The sequence below is a fragment of the Cyrtonyx montezumae genome, unplaced genomic scaffold, assembly GCF_038088225.1.
Source record: "Cyrtonyx montezumae isolate F1298 unplaced genomic scaffold, pur_monq_1.0 scaffold_8, whole genome shotgun sequence".
Taxonomy (NCBI): Eukaryota; Metazoa; Chordata; class Aves; order Galliformes; family Odontophoridae; genus Cyrtonyx; species Cyrtonyx montezumae.
The window spans coordinates 96014403-96033893 of NW_027072089.1; the positions used below are offsets into that span (position 1 = coordinate 96014403).

Sequence of the window (19491 nt, forward strand, 5' to 3'; positions counted from 1 at the left end):
GTAAAGAATTGTGCTTGCAGGATTGGGCAACAAAAGAGGAGGTCACTTGTTTGTTTTAGAGCGTCTGTGCTGGGCAGAAAAAGACTGTATGAGGGAAAGAAGGAAAAGTCTTGGTCCTTCTATTTCTTCCCTTTCTGAAGGAGGTTCTCATGAGAGGCTTGATCCAGCTTTTCTTTCAAGTTAAAGCTTTGTTAGTCTTGAAGGAACAGAACTGAGCTCAGGGGAAGGCATGGGGATTTGTACCACTGAAGGAGGGAAGAACGTTGAGTGAAATGAAGACAACTTTGCCTGGCCCACAGCTCTCATTTATTGAGGACCTCTTATATCCAGCCATGTGGCAGGGGAAATCTCTTCTGCTGTTGTATTTATAGAAAATGCCTTGCTGAAGTAGAATGTTTCTTTTTGGGAGAAAGTGAACTCTAGGCTTGGCAGTGTATATATAGGATTCTGTTTTACTCCTGCATTTCAGAAAACCCCTTTTTCATTATTTTTGGTCAGAGAAAGAGAATTCCTTTAGTATTCAAGCACTTCTCACTTAGAGAATAGGGATCCTAAATGTTACCTCAGGAAATGAAGTGTGCATGATTGGACTGTCTATCTGTTATCTGACTTGACCTCTCTACTATCTTCGGATAATACTGACCAATTTTGGCAGGTTTTTTTTTTACAAGTCATTAAGACAGTGCTTATTAAGGTAGTAAACGTGATCAGGGTTAATGAAAGCAGGCAATAACGTTAAGTAAAGAGGCTGCTGGTGATTTTTTGAAAGACTCCAGTTTGAGTATGGTCATTGTAGGTGCAGTACAGGAGGCCAAAGAAGGAACCTCCAGGACAATGCCACTTCCTGCTGCACTGACAGTGGAGCATCCCAACCATGAGGCTGAAGCTGGAAAGGACCCTTGGAGGTCAAGTTTATTGATCAAAGCATATCCAACTTTAAAGTTAAATCAAGTGTCTTGAGGTTGCATCCAGTCAAGCTTGATTTCGATGGACGGTTACAGAGTTGCAAGCTGGCACTGCTTGTGAAACAGAAAACATTTCTTCTTTAAACATTGAAAAACCCATCTGGAGTTTAAGGCTTTTAACAGTGAATTGTTAGTTTGGGTTTTTAACCAGATAAGTGATCATTATCTGTAGCATTGCTTTCTGGTGCTGCTTCTAAGTATATTTTGTTGTTCTTAAGTATGCAGATCCCTGAATACTTAAAAACAAAAACACACAAAAAACCAGAACTAAAATGCTCGCAGAAGTTTGCTTTGCCACATACTCAGATGTATGGAATTGTTTTTTTACTATAACCCTTGTACTTAGAGAAAAGAGTATTTAAAATGTTTTATGAATGAATGAAGATTAAATATAATCATTACTAATTCTTTTTGAAGAAGGATAGTATGGCTCTTACATATCTAGATGTTGAATTGTTGCAAACATACAATGGGAATTTCTAAAGAACTGTGGAAACAGAACAGTGTGATGAAAACCTGGATGTTACATAAACTAAATTGCTTGGGTGCTTTACTACAAGGTTTAAACTCCAAAGACCATGTCTTAGCCTGAAGGCATACTCTCAGATCAATATTAAAATACCTTAATGCTGAGATTATACAGCAGAAACAAAAATATGTTGGGAATTTCCCTGGCTTGTTTTCTTGTATAATTTGGATGAGAGAGAGCCAGTTTAACAACGCGTTTTCATTTGCTTTCCAGATGTTGTTCACTGAGCTTAGTAAGAAAAGGATTTTGACATGGGGTGTGCCTTTGAGTGCACTTTCAGCTAAGGAAGTGGGCAGAACTTCAGATTTATTGTGGCAGTCGTGGTGAGAAAGCCTTGTCTGAGTAGCCTTGGGGCACTGACAGGCTCCTCAAAGACGAATTTCATGGAAAAATCAAGTGTTAGTGTTCTCTTTTAGACCTTTTTTCATCTTGCAAGTAGAAATTATTCTTTCAAGGGGAATAGGAACAGTAGGAACAAAAGTTTACATAAAGGATTCACATTTTCAAAGAATAGCAGGATTTTGGAGAGACTTTCCAGTTTGGAAATCCAACTCAAAAGTTTTATTGGGCTCTTTAAGTTTCAATACCTTCTAAATACTGGGTCTGGTTGGCATTGAGTACTCAGCAAGAGAAGCAGAGGTACCACATTTTGCTTTAGCTAACAGCAAGCTTTCATAAGGGTGGAGAGATGGATGGATAAGTTGATTTACTTCTAGTACTGAAGTCTTTATATGTAGCTAGTGAAGTGTTGTTTTGGGGGGTTTTAGACCCTGTATATCCAGTAGTTAGTAGTGTTATGATATCTGAAATGCTGCATCTATTGCTTCAGGGTACCAAAAGTACTGTTACTGGTTGAGATTTTGCTGATAAGCTCAGGTGACTCATTTCTGTAAATGGAAATAACTCACAGACAATGAAATGAGAAAGAGCTGTGAAAAGAAGGTGAGTCTTCCATTTGTCAAGATCCTACTTCAGGTCTGTTTGACTTACTTGAAAACCCAATTGTGCAAATGTGGGTTTTGTGGTCACCTAGGTACAAACTAAAGTGATGTCAAAGCTAAAATGATCACTTCCACTGGAATATCAGTTTGCTTTTCATGACCCAGATGTTCCCTGCGTGTGTGCATGGCTTCCCTCAAGGGGAGAACAGCTTTGTGGCTCACAAACAAGGAGGTAGGAAAGCTGATGTGAGAGTTGAAGATCATGCAAAGTTTTTTCACGGTGCTTTGCTTCCAGTACATTAAGGACTCAGCCTGGAAACAGGGTTCATGGACATTCACCAGAGGAATGGTGTATCCTTCCCCAGTGACGTAATCACTAAAGGGGATTATGCTGGATATTTATTCTTTAAATCAGTATTATTTTGTATGTGAGAAAAAAGTTTGGCCTTGGACTAAAGGGCAAAACAGAGCTAAGTAATAGCAGTAAACGAGTCCATTGATGTGGAGTTTTCATTCAAAACTCATTTACTTATTGATATCATTTAGTTAAAGTTGCATTCTTAAAATGGAAGACAGTGGGGGAAAAAAAGCTTGTATTTTAAAATGAGTGCATTATTGACTGACTAGTGAGGGGAGTTTCCTTCTTTTCCTAGAACTGCTAGCCTTGAAGTAATCAAATTATGATTAATAATTTGAACTTCTGGATGAAGATTCTTTCCCTTTCATTCCCTTTCATTTCCTAATAAACATTATGCAGTTGTGGGAGTGTTTATGCATTGGCCATTTTTATAAGCAAAGAGGCTCTGACACTTCAAAATGAGGTAATAATATAGTTAAACTGGCCTGAGGCCTCTGTGGCCTGGGATGCAGTAACAGCTTTTTTTCTCACTAACTTATTTTCTTAGTTCTTGTATATAGCAACCATAGTTTCTGGTAAGTATATCTTGGTGTAATTGTCTGTGTTAGCAAAAGCAAGTACTCAGGGGTTACGTGTACATATATATTGATAGATGTCTCGGCAGCCTTTGTACGAGTGTTAGGTGGAGACTAGTTAAGTGAAAGAGGATGTCAACTTTCCAAGTTGTAAGTGACTAGGCCACTCAATTTTGTTCAAAGAGAAATCTCTGATGGGTTAAGAATGGGTGGAGAAACAAAGGTTTTACTTTGTTTGTGTTATGAACTTTAATAAAACTTCCCACCCTGAGGATGACTTTCCATTAGCTTTCTCATTGCTTCCCAAATTCAGTTGCTACCTCTGTCCACTGGAAAAAAATAATAAATCTTCCTACTTCAGGGAAATTAATGTGTATTTAGAACTTGGTTTGGCTTAGTTCATTGTAAGTGGTTTGTACTATAGCATTTATTTTTGTATACTCACTGTATAAATACATGTCAAGCAGGAAAGAGGGAGATCTCCTGCCAAATACAGTGGGGATTTATTCACTAGTATCCAGTAATGTATCTTAGAGTTTAAAATGTGGTATGCTAGAACTGTCTGTTTTGAAAACTGTAATAAAATCACCTGCTGTTATGTGGATGGAGACACCATTTTGTTATAGGAAAATATTCTCAGTAGGTTTAATTGCGTCAGTGTCTTCAGGATTTTGGGAATGGTCTGTCATAAAACTGCTTATAAGTTATAAGAGAAAATGTTTAGGACATTCTGTTCCCAGCTATGTCAGACTTGCAGTGAGAGTCTGGGTATGGTGCTGGGTGTCTGTGAGGCTACTCGTTTGGGATAAACTTCACCTTTTTAAAGCAAAGTACTATTTTTGGAAATATTTGTCTTTGAAAGCTAACTTAGAGCTGGCTAAGGATTTACACATAAATTAGCTTACTTGACAGGTATGAGAAAATATAGAAGGATTTTGGTGAAGCTGAATTATGAGCACCTTTAGTAATTTTGACTTGCTGCATAAATATTGGCTTTCTTTTTTTTTTTTTTTTTTTTTAAGATATCCCCTCACTCCCAGCATCTCATACTGAGCACAAAGCAATGATGAATATATGCAGACTGAAATGTGGTGTGGTCCAGGTTTGTCAGTGGTATCTTTTCCAAAGCAGAGGTGCGTGTGTTCTTGGATCAGATTTCATTTCTGCCAGCAAATGGAGCTGTTTCTGATATGTTTCTTGATGCAGTAGTGACGTGTCTGTCCCAGTTGGCTGCTGGAATAGCTCCCATGCCAGCTACCACAAATAATTCTCAAGCATGGCTTGGGAGCTTGGGTGCTTCAAGGGCATCTTCCTGTCTTGAAGGCCAGGATAGTCGAAGTTACTGGTACACTGAAGCCTTGATAGCTTAGCATACCTGTCAGGTAGAATGGAAAGCGTGGAGATTGTTTTATACATCAGCACAAAGCAGGTCTGTGGAGTCAGCCAAATTGCTGTGCTCCAGATGAAACTTCTTGACACTAACCTCCCTTTCCTCCTTGGGCTTCCGAATCCTCTTTTGCATGTATTCTTGCAGACTGTGCCACCTTTACTGCTTCACCATTGTTCCTCCTTCAGTTGAGGTGATTTTGCTGAAAAATGCTGATTCCCACTCCTCCCTATGCCCTTCCATTATTAGTGTCTGTCTTTTGCTCTTACCAAATTTGTCTCGAGTCAGGACTGAACTGGCAGGGATTGGGTGCTGTTCGTGCCAGGACATCTGGGAAGGACCCACCCTGAGCATGTACTGGATTAAGCTGAGTATTGCATTTGCCTGCTCTCTTTTGTTGAATGGCAGTAATGAGGAAAGATTTACAAGTCTGGAAGAGATTCAGTATTGAGTGAGAACAGCAGGTGACCAAACATATTATTGTACTTCTGAGATGTTTTTAATTAGCAAACGTGCTGAAGTAAGAATTAGTGGAAATTGACATCTATGATTGTATGCATGTTTCTGTACACTTGCTCTTGAGCAATGACAGGCTTGGACAGTAATGGTCCACCTTGTTTATATTGCCGTTTAAAAGTAGAGGCAAAACTGTAATGGAAAAAGCATGAGATGTGGCTTAGATCTCAAGGGCTTCCTAAAGAGCATCAGCCAATATCATATGCGTGTGTGTGTGTGTGTGTGCATACATACACACAGATATGCACACTTTCACATGTAAGCTAGTTGTATGTGACAGGAGAGAGTCACACTACAAGGTAATTTTTTCCAAGGACAAGGATTACCTGATTTTAGCTTATAGATCCTTCAAATACATAGATAAGGAAGTGAGAGATGATTACATGAACACTTGCAAGCTGTACTTTAACTGAAATTCCTAGGGGTAATTTCTGCAGTTCCCTGGAACAGCATGTTTCATTTCCATACTGATCTGTGTATGAAGAATTCTAAGTGGAATTAATGGGAATCTTCTACTTACATGTGGAACTATTAAAAAAAAAAATCATAATATATTTGAAAAGCCACAAAGACAGGTGACAATCTTTATGAAGCTAGATTTCACTTCGTATTTTTTCAGCAGTTAGATGAAAGATCAGTAAAACTTGGAATACCTAACATCTGGAGTGCAGTTAATATGGTAGTATTAATTCTTTCAGTTCAGAATACCTCAGTGCTGCAAAATTGTTGTCAGTTCAGAGCAGAATTAAAAACAAAACCACTGAAGAGCAGGTGGGTTGTAGAGAAGCATTTCCCTGCATCCTTGGGAATCTAAATGAGCTGAAAGTGGACAAGAATTGCTGTTCTGATATTTTAAAACATGATTTTTCCCCCAGTTATCAGTTACTTTTTTGTTGTAGTAGTAGTTATCTTTATTTTATGTATTTTATGTTTTGAATTATACTATTGCATCATCAGCAATGCTTTTAACTTGTATGCTAAAATATTAACAATATAGAAGCATCCTAGGTCTTGGTAGTAGGAATAAAGAGGCTTAACAATAGCAAATGTTCTTGAATATCATTAAAAACTTTCCTGAGATTATATAATTTAATTATTCTGGAGTCACTGAAAATAAATGGAAGACCATTGAAGATGAGTCAGAAAATATATTGGGAAATGTACCATGGAAGTCCATCCTAGAATGGTACTGGGAGTTGGAACAATTAACCCAATAAGTCTTTCTCATGTATTGTTCTATGGATTTATAAGATCTGAAATCCTGTGAAATGAGAACACTTTTTGGATGGCTTGAACTGTTAATGATTTCAAAAAAGAATTGCCTCATCCTCAAAAATGAGTGAGTCAGAACAGAAATCTAATAAAAATTCCAAAAAGGCTGGGGGTGTATTTCTATTGCCACCAATTGTAATTCTCCACCCCAGGAGAATATGAGGACAAAAAACTGCATTGTTAAATCCACTCACTGATGTGAGGAATAACTAATACATATGTTCATTATTCATTCTCATGTTTGATAGCTAACAGGTTTCATGACTGTTCTTTTTTAAACAGCTGATTCAATTTGGGAATACTTGTAAGAAATAACACTTCTTACACTTGAGTGTTCTCTCTCCTTTTTATCTTAGCGCTCCAGCTCAGTTTTCAACTCTTAGTGAAAGATGTAAATAGCAGGACACATCTGGAATAGGGGAGAAAATATTGTGTTTGGCCCTAGATAGCTTTACAAATGTCAGTCACTAGTTGTGAGTCTTAGGCCTGGAGTCCTCTGCTCTGTAGAGTGGATCACTGTCATCTTCCTCATCTGGAGTAGTTCCACTTGTGTTGTGCACCCTTGTTAGTATAATAAAATGGTTTTTACCAGTCAGTTTCTACTTTCTCATACTAATGTACTAGTGAGCCAGGAAACATCCCCAACCTCCACATACACTTAATCAGAACACATTTTCCCACTAAGAAAACAGACATTAACCTATATCCACTGCACCACATGGTACCAGCATGACTCTGTTTTTTGTAGTGGGATTCTTTTGTATGCTTACAGCTCCCCTGATGTTCCTTCCTTTGTCCTGTGATTCTCTGCCACTCATTATACAGTGATTGTGCATATTGTGTATTTTTTTTTACCACCACTTCTGATAAAATCCTAGAGAGCTTTTCAGAGTATTAAATCACATTTCTACTGAGAATTTAAATCAGCTTTTTTGCACTTGGCTTAGCAGGATATTTGAGTGGATCATTTCCATGCTTAGTATGGTAATGCATAGGGTGTCTGAGAAGAGCAAGTAACTGTTTTTTTTTTTTTTTTTTTGGAGGCCAATAGCTCTATAGGTAATAGCTCTATTTTTCAGGCAGCTGGAAAATGGAAAGATAAAATAAAGCAATGAAGTCAGGCTCCTATATCTCCGTAAGCATGTTAATATCCTAAGTGATAGATTTGTAAAACTGTAAAATAGGATGGAGTTCCTGGAGAAAGCAGTGGGATCTGCTTACTGATCAGTACTTTTGAAAATGAAATCACATGTCCTGCTCCCTAAATAAGTAGCCAGGAACCTAACTTCATCATATAACATGGTAACAGCCATTGCATTAGGATCTGAAAAGTAAAAATCATTAGGCTAACAAGCAGTCTCATTCTACATCCCATAAGTAACAGAGCTATTATGTTACTAGTGTGATATAGTTAAGTCATCCCTAAACATAACCTAAGTTATCGTGAAGTATGTGGCATAGGTTATGGAAATAAAGGGATTGGTCCTCAGCTCACTGAAAGTTAACTTTGCTGTGTTGTAAGGGGTACAGTACAAAAGTTTTGTGGCCTGATTTGTGATGAAGTAATTAAAGACCTAATCTAGAGTGAATCCTGTTATCTAAACCATAAATCATCACGCTTTCCAAGAGTTCTTTTGAAAATCTCACTTCCCTATCTTCTCATCAAGCATTGTCCTTCACCTGTCAGTTTCCCTCATCTCTGAAACAATAGGCACAACTTCTACAGAACACTGTTGGCAGCATGTCAGAGTTTGATTGCATGTTTTGACTGAGACTTGAAATTTCCACATGCTTCCCTAAATTTTGGGGGGTTGCATGTCTTGAAATACTTTTTTCTCTGTTTATTGGATAATTTCCAGTATTTTTCTGTGGGCCAGAGCACCATAAACACAGGTTTTTTCCACTTTTCTGTTTCCTGTTCTCTTCCCTGCTCCAAGAAATTTAAATGTTTAAGTTTAGATAGCCTTTTAAAGAATCCGAAGAAATTTAGCAAGCCAGGTTTGAAATCCCACATCATGTTCCTCTGAGCAGAGCTCAGACCACTGGGCTGAAGTTGGGCTCCATTTCATTTGTTTCCCTCCTGTTGTCATTCCTTATCAGTCCAGCATCGGCAACAAGGAGGGTATCTTTCTGGCAGCTTTGTACTTAAGGATATTTAGGATGAAGGACTACTATGGATTCATTCTACTATTTTATGAGGCTAAAGATGGTAGATTTAACTTGGTCCTGGACCACAAAAAGTAGTGTTTAAAAAAAAGTAGTGTTTAACCTACCCTCTCTCTTCAAGGGGAAGACTGGACGTTAAGATACTTGTTACGAGGTTCTGAATGCCTATCTAGACACGTTTTCTTCCCCGTCAACTTGCTCTGTGTCAACTCCTACTGTACATTTATTGTGTATATATGTTTGTATTCACACTTCATAAAAAGTATGTCTCAATATATTTTTGGCCTCCTCTGTAGAAGACTTGGGGATCATCCATCTCTGCTAATCTTTCAAGATGTACCTGTCACATTCCTTGACAAAGAAGGATCTTCTTTTCTATCCGTAAAAGCAGCTGGGCACAATATCAGAACACCATGTTTGTCTGGGATGTTTGATCACCTGCTGGAACTGCTATGGAGCAGTTCCCTGTAGTTGTTAGTTTCTGTGCATACAAGGAAGAATCACTGGATCTGCTCTGTGCTGTGATTGCAAGAAGGCTGATGGACTTGCTGTGCACTCAAATAGCTTTAGTTTTCTGTTTACCAGTCATGTCCTAGAAGCACTGATGTTATTCAGCTTGTGCTGTTGAGCACACATATACCTTTTTGGCTCTTGGAAATGGCAGACAGAAGTTTGATGACATACAGATAAGAGATGCAGCCGTGTTTCTCATTCAGGACAATTTCTGTGAGTTTTTTGCAACCTTCCCACCAAATGTGAACATCTTCTTGATTATGGATCTTCTGTAATGAATCTTCCTGACAATCTTTAATGATCTGTGAGGTACTTGGTACAATTAAAGTGTAATCTAGTAAGAATCAGTTGAGTTTGAACTTCTGTAAAAGTTCCTCTCACCTTGAGTAACAGCAACTATAGAAATTATGGAATGTTTCTGTTACAGAATGGGTTAACTTCCTTCTACTTCCCTTTTTCCAGATCTGAGTAATATATATGGAAGTTGATTATCTTGTTCAGCATTTTGAATATATGAAGACCTTGGTAAATCCCTAAAACTGTTATTTTAAAGCCAAAGCTACTTTAAAAATTATTTAGAGGTAAGAGTAATGATTATACTGCAGTAGTGCTTCTGCGTATCCTAACACCAGATTCCTGTCCAACTGTGTGCAGTGTTGAGTTAGGTATGGTTTCTGGCCCAAAGAGATCGCAGCCCAAACAGACCAAGTGAGAGCACAGTAACAGAATATGTAAGCGTTGCTTGCAAATGTTATGATGACTTAATGTGTTTACCCCTTAATTCTTTAGGAAGGATCTATGCAGGCAGGAATTAGTCAACTGGAATGGCAGAAGAAGCAATGCACTGGGGAAGGAAAGAGTCAAGTTAGCAGAGAAAGAAAATGGAGGAAACAGGACTGAGGAGCTACCAGGCTGAGGCTCTAGCGGGCATACAAAAACAAGAGGTGGAATAGAGGCATGAGTCTATTCAAACCAGGGAAATATGGTAGAATGGCAATATGATCCAGAGTTATAATTAGCTTCTGATGGAGGCTGAACAAACTATAGCTGCCTGGCTGGGTCCTAGCAACTGAAACTGCAGATCTTTTCTCCCTGTCTCCCCAGACCAGAATGGGTTTTTAGCAGAGAATCCGCTGCTACACATTTGTGAAACTGGGGACTCATCTTTATTTCTTTCTATCATCATAGTGCTATATAGGAACTTCAGTTTTATGATGTAAGATATGCCTGATGTTTTACTGAGTAGCTTGCTGTCCAGTGCGTGGTGTGTTAGAGGAGATACATGCTCAGTGGTTTTAGAAAAATGAGATATTTGTTCATTCTTTCTGAAAAAGCACAGCTATAGATTTAGTAATAAAATTCCAAGATTATTAGGTAGTTACTTAAATACATTTACAGTACTTGGTTGTTTTAAAAGTGCAGATCATATCTTTGATCACTGTTCTGTTTGCCAAGATTTCTGCAGTGCAAGTAGGGAAACTGTCAAGCAAGAATATTTTTACAGTTTATCTTTCTTTATCCTCTGAAGGTCAAACAATGTTTCCTATATATAGATACTACAATTGTTGAGGATTAGTTCTCAGGCCTTTTGAAACTATATCTCTGAAGCTTGTTTTATTTTGAGTGGAATTCTTTGAGCCAGTTCCTCACCCAGGGCTTTTGGTTTTCTTGTTCTCTGACCCCAAATAGAGACTTTATTAAGGAGGAAGAATAAGTTCAATCCTTGTGTTTAAATGATCACTAATTTCCATATCTGAGTTTTTGAGAAAGTGACAGATAGGAAAGTAAAATTAAAGGAAAAATGTACTGGCTCCTCCCAACTTTCTTTGTTCTGTTTGCAATTTAGTATAACCTACAGAGTAGTTTGATATCTTCCAGTCCAACACTAATTGCCTTCATAGAGGTTCACTCCTATTTGGAGAACTCTGATCATACAAAGAAAGGAGAGCAAGCTGCATCCCTAGACAAGAGTCTTTCTGGTAGAAAAAGGACTAAAATGTCTTTATGCTGTCCAGTCTTAAGATTCTAAGTCTTTCTCCTGTGCTGATTTAGTTGGGCAGAGCTTGTCAAATATGTATTACATTCATCTTCTTTTCCGTAAGTCTGGCAATTGTCTGTGTCATGCATAAATTTGCTGTCTCTTTGTATTTGTTTAAAATGTATTTACTTTGGTGATAAGCCAAAGCCTGTAGATAGGAATATCCATACTACAGGAAGAAACCAATTGATTCTAGTTTCCTGAGAACTGTTAGCTGAACAGTATTGACAGTGTTCATTTAAGGTATGTCCTTTAAATACTTGCTAAACTGAAGAGCATTGCATATTGGACTGAATGAATCTACCTGCCTAAAAGGTCTCCTAAGCTGTTCAGAAAACTGTCGTTCTCTGTTCTTTGCAGCATGGGAAAATAACCGTGATCTTGACAGCATTTGGGTTTCTTTGATGCTAGGAGCACGTTCCCGTTCTTTAGTTTCACTAACTAGCAGCTACCTTATTTTGCCATGGCAAACTGCTGTAGATCAATCTTAGGCTATGTAACAGTCTGTATTTTTTTTGCTGCTTGCAGGATGGTAGAAAAACTTGAAACTGATCACATGATCTTAAAACATTTAAATCCTTATCTTTAATGTAGGCCAGTGAATGTTTAAATTATTTACTTGTGCCTTTTTGGAACCAAAAATAGTTTATTCAGTAGTCTGTGTACTCTTTTATTTTCATGCACATTTTGGAAAGCAGGATGCCAGAAATACTGTGTGAGAAATAATTATCGGATGAGAAGCAGAAATGAATTGATGGAACTCTGTGAAAGAGGCTGATTTTATTGAACTTTCTTTTTCAACTAGAAGATAAAGGAGGCGGTTCTGATAAAGATGAGATTTGGCTCTCCTTGGGTTTTATTGGTACTTGCACTGTACTTTCCTGTATCACAGATTTTGCTGGGTTTTGAGTTCATCCAAACATGTTGCTTCTTTGGGGGAGTTTTAGTCTTATTTTTTTCAAGCTGTAACAGTTCTTTTCTGTTTTGCACAGACTGTTTTTGAGAGGAATTGTCAATCTGATGACTGTGCTGCTGATTTGAAACTTCAGGGTAAATTACTGCTATCTAGGTGAGTAGGTGAACTTTTTTTCTTTTTGTTCCTACTTACATGCTGGTACACCGTTTGTTTCATGTCAGATGCATTTAAAAATCAAAGTACAAATGCAGACATCCTATTCCAGACTAGGATATTATTGATGATATCATGTCTAGTGCAGTAAGCATACACAGAATCAGAACGGTGATTGGGTGCATGCACAGGGCAAATCCTGTTGTCAAAGAGTTTACAGTTGCAGTAGACAAAACCAGTGACAGCATCGTGGAGAGGGACAGGGAAAGTTAATTCTGCTCAAACCAAATACCACCACGGACCATGCCATTTTTAAAAGATGATAATATACTGTTTATGACATGGTAGAAGTAATCTGCATGCAGAAAAGCATTTTTGTTCAGAAAAGGTGTCATTGAATGTTTGTAAAAAAAAAAAAAAAAAAAAAAAAAAAATTAAAAAAAAAAATCTTTTAGGAGGTGATTACCTTTCCCCTTTGAATTTCTGAGCTTGTATCTTTCCTAACTCTTTAAATCTGCTCCAGTCTGTCTTTTTTAAGTTGGAGGTGTCTGATTTCACTTTCTTCTGGGATAATAAACCTAGTCAAATAGACCAGAGGTGAAATTTACGTTCTGTCCCTTGAGATTGGTGATCCTAGGAAAGTGCCTATTGTTTTACCAGGACACAGTTATTCAATTTCTGGATATTCAGGCTAAAGGTGAACTACATGCACCACTTCTGTTTCCTTTTTTTCCAGATTTTTAGCACATTTTTAGAAATAGGAAATGCTGATGTAAGTTATTTAATTGTGTACCAGAGGTTTTACTGTTTGCAGATGCTTGCTTTGCTTTCAGGTCAGGAAAGAGAGGAAGAAACTCTGCTGGTTTAAAAAAAAAAATTGTAATAGGACATGTGCACGCTTTATGAAAGTGTACAGCATGCTGTAACTGTAGTTGGAGAAGAAACTGAAACAAAGTCAAATCCGTGAAGTTATAGACTTATCCAGACAGGACTGAAGTCCACAGGAATGTGTTGGGGGGATTGGCTGGGAGTGCAGGGTTAGGTCTCAGGTTGCAGAGTACAAGCGTTGTCTGTGGTTAGTCTAGGTTTTTGACCTTTCATTAGATCTTAGTGGTGAGAAAAATGTGTTAAGAGTAGAGTTGGAAACCTGTTTCTGTGTACTGGTGAAGCAAATGAGGGGGTTTGTTCTACAGTTGATGAATAATCAATAAAAAGCAAGTTCTAAAAACTTGTCAGCTGCTGTGTGGTAATCACTGCAGTAGGAGCTGTATTTGTGACTGGAATATTGGACTGTTTACTTTTATGGCTGTTATTAATGTTATCCTGACAATCTAAGAGCCACAGCTGTCAAAAAAGCTGAAGATATTCAAGCGCAGCTCTACATAGCTTGAGAGCACTTACTCAGAATTTTGCCGTCATTCTGAATTTCTGTTTGAAGTGAACAGGATGTCATAAAATCTATCAAGTCCACACAGAATGGGTTTTCTTTACCTAAAGAGTCGCGTAAACTCCTGCTGTTAGGAATGATAACACAGTGAGTATCTTTGAAGAGAACAGATTTTTAGCAATTGTAAGAATTCAAAAGCATACATAGATTCTGATTCTAGAGGACTGGTTCTCTCAAAGATTATGCTCATATATTCAGCACCATATATTTCATGCTAAAGACCCCCCCCTTCAGACTTTTTTCAGGTACTTTGTGTTTATGCTAGTTCTATGTAAAAAGGTTTATTTGTTTGTTTTTTAGAAGGGCATAAAAGGTGAGTCTTACATTTGCAGCTGGGAATTAAATAAGTGATGTAATTATTAGCAAAATTATCACAATGCCTTTGTCTACACAGTTGTGTCTGACTGAAATTGGTAGACTTGAGTAATAAAAAGAATGCAGCTAAAAGCACACAGTTACTCCAGTAGATAGAGATAAGCAGAATGTTTATAGGACAGTATGTGCAGTGTGTCAGGTATACAAGCAGCTCTTTGAAGGTGTTGCTGGACATGTGGATAGGGTGATCCTGTTGAAATCACCTACTTGACATTAAAAAGCTTTCATTAGGATTTATTACGAGAGGTTCATAAAGAAACTAAGTTGCCCAGGCCAAAGAGGAATTGTGCCTAAGTGTTATCACCCAATTAAAGCGCAGTCAGCAAAGAGAAAGTATAAATAGTCTGTTTTCCTGGTGGGGAAACTTCTGCAAGTGCTTGAGTTGTGGCCAGTGGTATTTGCGCTACTCGTAAATGATTGGGGAAATCTGCTAAAAATGAACAGCAAGGTGATAAAAGTTTCCTAGCCATACTAAGCTCTTTGGAGTGATGAAAGAACAAGCAAATTAGGTACATTTATGATGCTGGAAGCTGGAGAAATATATCAGGAGAACAGGCCTCTGCTTTAGACATGGTTGGATATAGGGTTCTCTGCTGGATGGACTGACTTATTCTGACTGTTTCTCACAAATTTTTTCATTAATTTGTAACAAGTCAAAAGCTATACAGAGTTCTGTATATTGTAAGGCATAGTTTTGTCCATGCCTGTATATATTAAGCTTTCCAATGCGTGCTGTTTAGAGCATTTGAGCTCATATTACATTATCGTCAAAAGAACTGCTTGCTTAGGTCACACTCAGGATCTCAGGAACCGCACAAGCTCCTCCAATTTTCAGTTCACCTTCATATATTTCTGTCAGTAGACTTACCCAATTGATCAGTATTGCACATGGCCTTGAAGATACTGAGCCACCGTACTGAATGACTAATGCTGATCTAATGTGGCATTTCTTGCAATTCTCCTTCTCTCCCTAAAATTTAACCTGCCTCCTCAAATGTGGGCCACTGCTCTTTGAGAAATAACAAACAGACACCTTAGCATGACCGGGTAACAACCTACTATGTTCCTCATATTCAAAGTGGTCAAAACAAACAGATTATATGTGTAAGCTGGAAACTACTGTTCTGACCAGATATGGCTGGGTTTTCCTTGTTATTTCCTGTTGCTTCTTAATGGAGCCGCTACAAGTGGAAACTGTGCTTCTGGGTGAGCTGAAATCCTTCCCTGTACTGCTGGTAGTGGGGAGGAGATGAGCAAAGGGCATCAAAGTGGAAAATAATAAAAACCTTAGACTTACAGTCCTATCTAAATGCTTTAGTGATGATTTGGGTGAGTGATGAGCTGATGATTCCAATGTTTTGTGTTTTGTAAAATACTTTTATTACAGTGAAAACTGTCCTTGGGGATGTGAGCTGAAGACTGAGGTTCCATACTGCATGAGTAGAAAAGGGCATGTTTTCAGTTATCGGAGGAATCTTATTAAGGCTTGATTTCAGTTTACAGATGGATCTCTTTAGGGCTTGTCCTCTTTCATCAGCATCCGTTTGTATGTAAACCCATCACAACTCATTGTAAGTATTGTGGGATGATGTAACGAGGCTCTTCTTGCTTGTGGCACATGACATGAAGGGCAAGTCGTATAATGTGGTTTGGCAGGCTCAGACTGGAGAGTGTGGAAAAAATTCCTTGCACGAGCAGTTTGTGCTGTACTGGGGAGAGGTGTGCAGAGATAGTAGATTCTGGCATTCAGGATTCCAGGACTTAGTGAGTCCCGGCTGGCCTCATCAGTTCTGACCCTGTGTTCTATGGTGTTCTAACTTGCATCAGAGTTAATCTCTGTAACCTGATCAACGCTGCCTCAACAAAGAATACACCCTCACCAATGGTTGTGGTGTCTTCCGGTGGCAAGAGGTGGGGCTACTCACTTCTCACTGGTGCCACCTCTGCCAGCAGGAACGTGGATTGAGAGGAGATGCTAAAGTGAAGGGTACACCTGACAAAACAAACTGCAGGGATTTTTAAAGCTGAAATAGTGAGGAGGCATATGGAACTGCCATGACCATGCTTTTCCTAGAGTTACCATGAATGGTGTTTTTAGTAGTTGACCTGAACTGTGAGTATTGTTAGCCTAAAACTAAGAGACAATGTAAGAGTAGGTACAAAAGAGCCACAGGTTGTGCTAGGGACTTGATGAAGGCAGTGTTAGGAGAAATTGATGGAGCAGAAGACAGGTGTTTCATCTTTGCAATCATGACTATTTTCAAATCCTTTGTTTTTGAAGAATAAATAGGAGGCTTTGGCACTATAGGGAAGAAAGACTACCTTATTACCTCCTCTTCAAAGAACTTCCAGTGTTTAGTCTTGTAACTGTCATAGGAGATGGCACAATCCATGCACTAATGTCCCGTTGAGGAGAGGAGACTTAGAAAGGAAGAGACTTAAAAGTATCCTAATGTAAAGAAGTTATTTATATATTGCTTAACAATACCGTCTGAAACCATAAACCATTGGAGAAATAGGAATAAAATATTTTGTGGCAAGTTATGTTTTTATGGCAATAGCCTTTTGGGACGATAACAGGAAAAACAGTTTTCCTTGCTTGTAATTCACTACTGAAACACAAAATTCAATTAAAGAGTGTTCTGTTGGCTATTATTTTAAAATATATTGTTTAATATTATGAATATATTTATTACATTTCACACTTGACTTGAATGCCTCACTGTGTTTTCTCAGCACAGCAAATGTTGTCTCCATTAGGCATCTGTAGCAAATACCAGTTTTTTATTGAGCGTGTCCGTAACTACTTGTTTAGAAGCTGAACTGCGTCTGTTTCCTCAAGATGTGCTGGGGAAAACTCTGAAGTATGTGTTTTGTGAAGGACTAGGCTTCCCTGGCCTTTAAAATCCGCTAATACATTCCTCTGGTTCTTTATATGGGAGGCAAGCACTCTGGTCTTAAGGGGCTGAGAGAACATAGTCACGTGTACACAAATCTGTTTTTGCTCTGATGCCTCATTTATGCACAGATAGCAGTCTACAGAAGTAATAGGAGTTAGCAGGACCGGTTAATACCTCTGTAAGAACTGAGTGAGAACCATGGAGAAGACATCCAAGATTTTTGGAAAAACAGACTTTCTTCTGGCTGTAATAAACCATCTAAAAAACAGAGCTGAATGGGTGGTGGCTTCTCTGCTAAATGCAGCTAGGGAGGGAATCCTCTTTTAATGTGTAAATACACTGACAGTTTATATGCTGGAATGAACAGAGTAGCTTTACCAAAAACAAATGGGAGCAGAAGAAAGGTGCTGCAGCTTGTTAGGAAGCTGCTGCGCTCTAGCCTGAGTTGTGTGCATTGTATGTAAATAAGGTTGTAAGGGATGGGTCAGTAAGCCTCTTCGGGTGGAAAGCGATGTAACAAATATTGCTGGTTTTGAGCAGGTTCCAGGAGAGAAAGTCTGTCTTTCATATATTTATGTGATGTGAGGTTATCCTCATCTGTCATTAGAAGCAGCTTTACTCATCTGTTGGAACTCTTATTATGGTTGTAATATGCAGCTTTTCAACACATTGGCTTTAGAACTTCTTTAGATGTTCTAGATCACTTAGTAGATTAAAATTTACCTTATTTCCCTACAGACTGGCTGGGATTCATGTCTGTACTGCTTCAAACCGTTTATTTTTGGAAAAGTCAAACTGGAAGCAAAAGTTGTTGAAAGCCAAAGAGGCAACAGGTGCATTTGCAGAGATTTTCAAGGTTTTGAAAATTGGTTTTATTTTGCACTGGAGTGGAAGTTTTTTCTTGTGCAATGGAATTTTGGGGAAATGTCCTTTTCCAATTGAAAGGTCAGGCTTTTGATTTGGGCCATCTCTGCCTCTGCCAATCCCTCTGGAATTAGCCAGAGAGAGAGACAAAAACTCAATCTGTCAAAATTTTCATCTAGCTTGAATTGTTTCCATTTTAATAAAACAATGATTTATGAATAAAAGATATTTTCCAGATAATCTTCTGGTTAGCTCAATAGAAGCTTATTTTTTCCCTTTCACATAAATTCCTTCTGTGACTTACTAAAATATTAACATGTTTTCTGCCAGTACTCCTTTTGTTTCTGTGATATGCTCTATCTTCTGCATGTCTCTGTTTGAGTGATCTTCTGAGATGTAACCTCAAAGTGTACCTGATCCAGACCTGACTGAAGACACCTGCATCACTGTTTAAGGAATTGTTAGATGAGATCTGTGAACTGTCCTTAGAGATAAAGTAGTGGAAGAAAGCTGGCTACTCTTCAAGGATCCCTTTCTGGGAGCACAGAAGTTCTCTGTCCTTCAGAATAAGAAGGTGGGCAGGGGAGGTGGGAAGTCTGCATGGCTTGGCAAGGATTTGCTGATCAAAATGAGGGGAAAGAAAGAGATTGTACCTGCTGTGGATCACAGAATGTCAGGGACTGGAAGGGATCTCGAAAGATCATCTAGTCCAATCCCCCTGCTGGAGCAGAATCTCCTAGGGTAGGTCACACAAGAATGCATCCAGGCAAGTTTTGAATGTCTCCAGAGAAGGAGACCCCATAACCTCTCTGGGTGTAAGGGAGAAGGTTGTACCTGACCAATCTGGTGGCCTTCTGTGATGGAGAGGTGACATTGATGGACAAATGGAAGGCAACTGATGGCCTTTGACATGGTCCCCTCATCACATCCTTATCTTAAAGTTGGAGAGGTATGTATTTGAGGGGCGTATTATTGGGTCAATATAGAATTGGTTGTAATGCCATAGACAGAGGGTTGTGTTGAATGGCACTATGTCCGGGTGGAGGCAAGTGACAAGCAGCATTCATCGAGGGTCTGTCTTGGTCTGTTCTCTTCAACATCTTCATCAGTGACATCAATTACAGGCTCGAGTACACCCTCAGCAAGTTTGCCAATGACACCAAGTGTGATTGGTGTGTTAGAAGGAGGGCACACCATCCAGAGGAACCTCAACGAACTTGAAAGGTGGGCCTGAGTGAACCTCATGAGGTTCAACATAGCAAAGTGCAAGGTTTTGTACTTGGGTTGGTGTAATCCTGAGTACATATACAGACTGGGCGAAGAGCTCCTTGAGTGTAGCCCTGTGGAGAAGGACCTGGGGGTCCTGGTGGATGAAAAAGTGAATGCAAGCCAGCGGTGTACTCTTGCGGCTTGGAAGGCTGATGATATCCTGAGCTCCATTAGAAGATGGGTGGCCAGCAGGGACAGGGAGGTGATTGTCCCTCTCTACGCTGCCCTCATGAGGCCTCATCTGGAGTACTGCATCCAGGTCTGGGGTCCCCAGTACAGGAAAGATGTGGAGCTCTTGGGAAGTGTC

At 38.9% G+C, this 19491-nt stretch overlaps 1 protein-coding gene across 1 annotated transcript in view; it reads left to right on the forward strand.

The window, feature by feature from the left end:
• ITGA9 (integrin subunit alpha 9) overlaps positions 1–19491 on the forward strand; it is a 212313-nt gene that overhangs the window by 103060 nt on the left and 89762 nt on the right. Inside the window, exon 17 of the mRNA XM_065752710.1 lies at positions 12253–12329. Within this exon, the coding sequence (XP_065608782.1) occupies positions 12253–12329 (77 nt within the window). The remainder of the gene's footprint in view (positions 1–12252; positions 12330–19491) is intronic.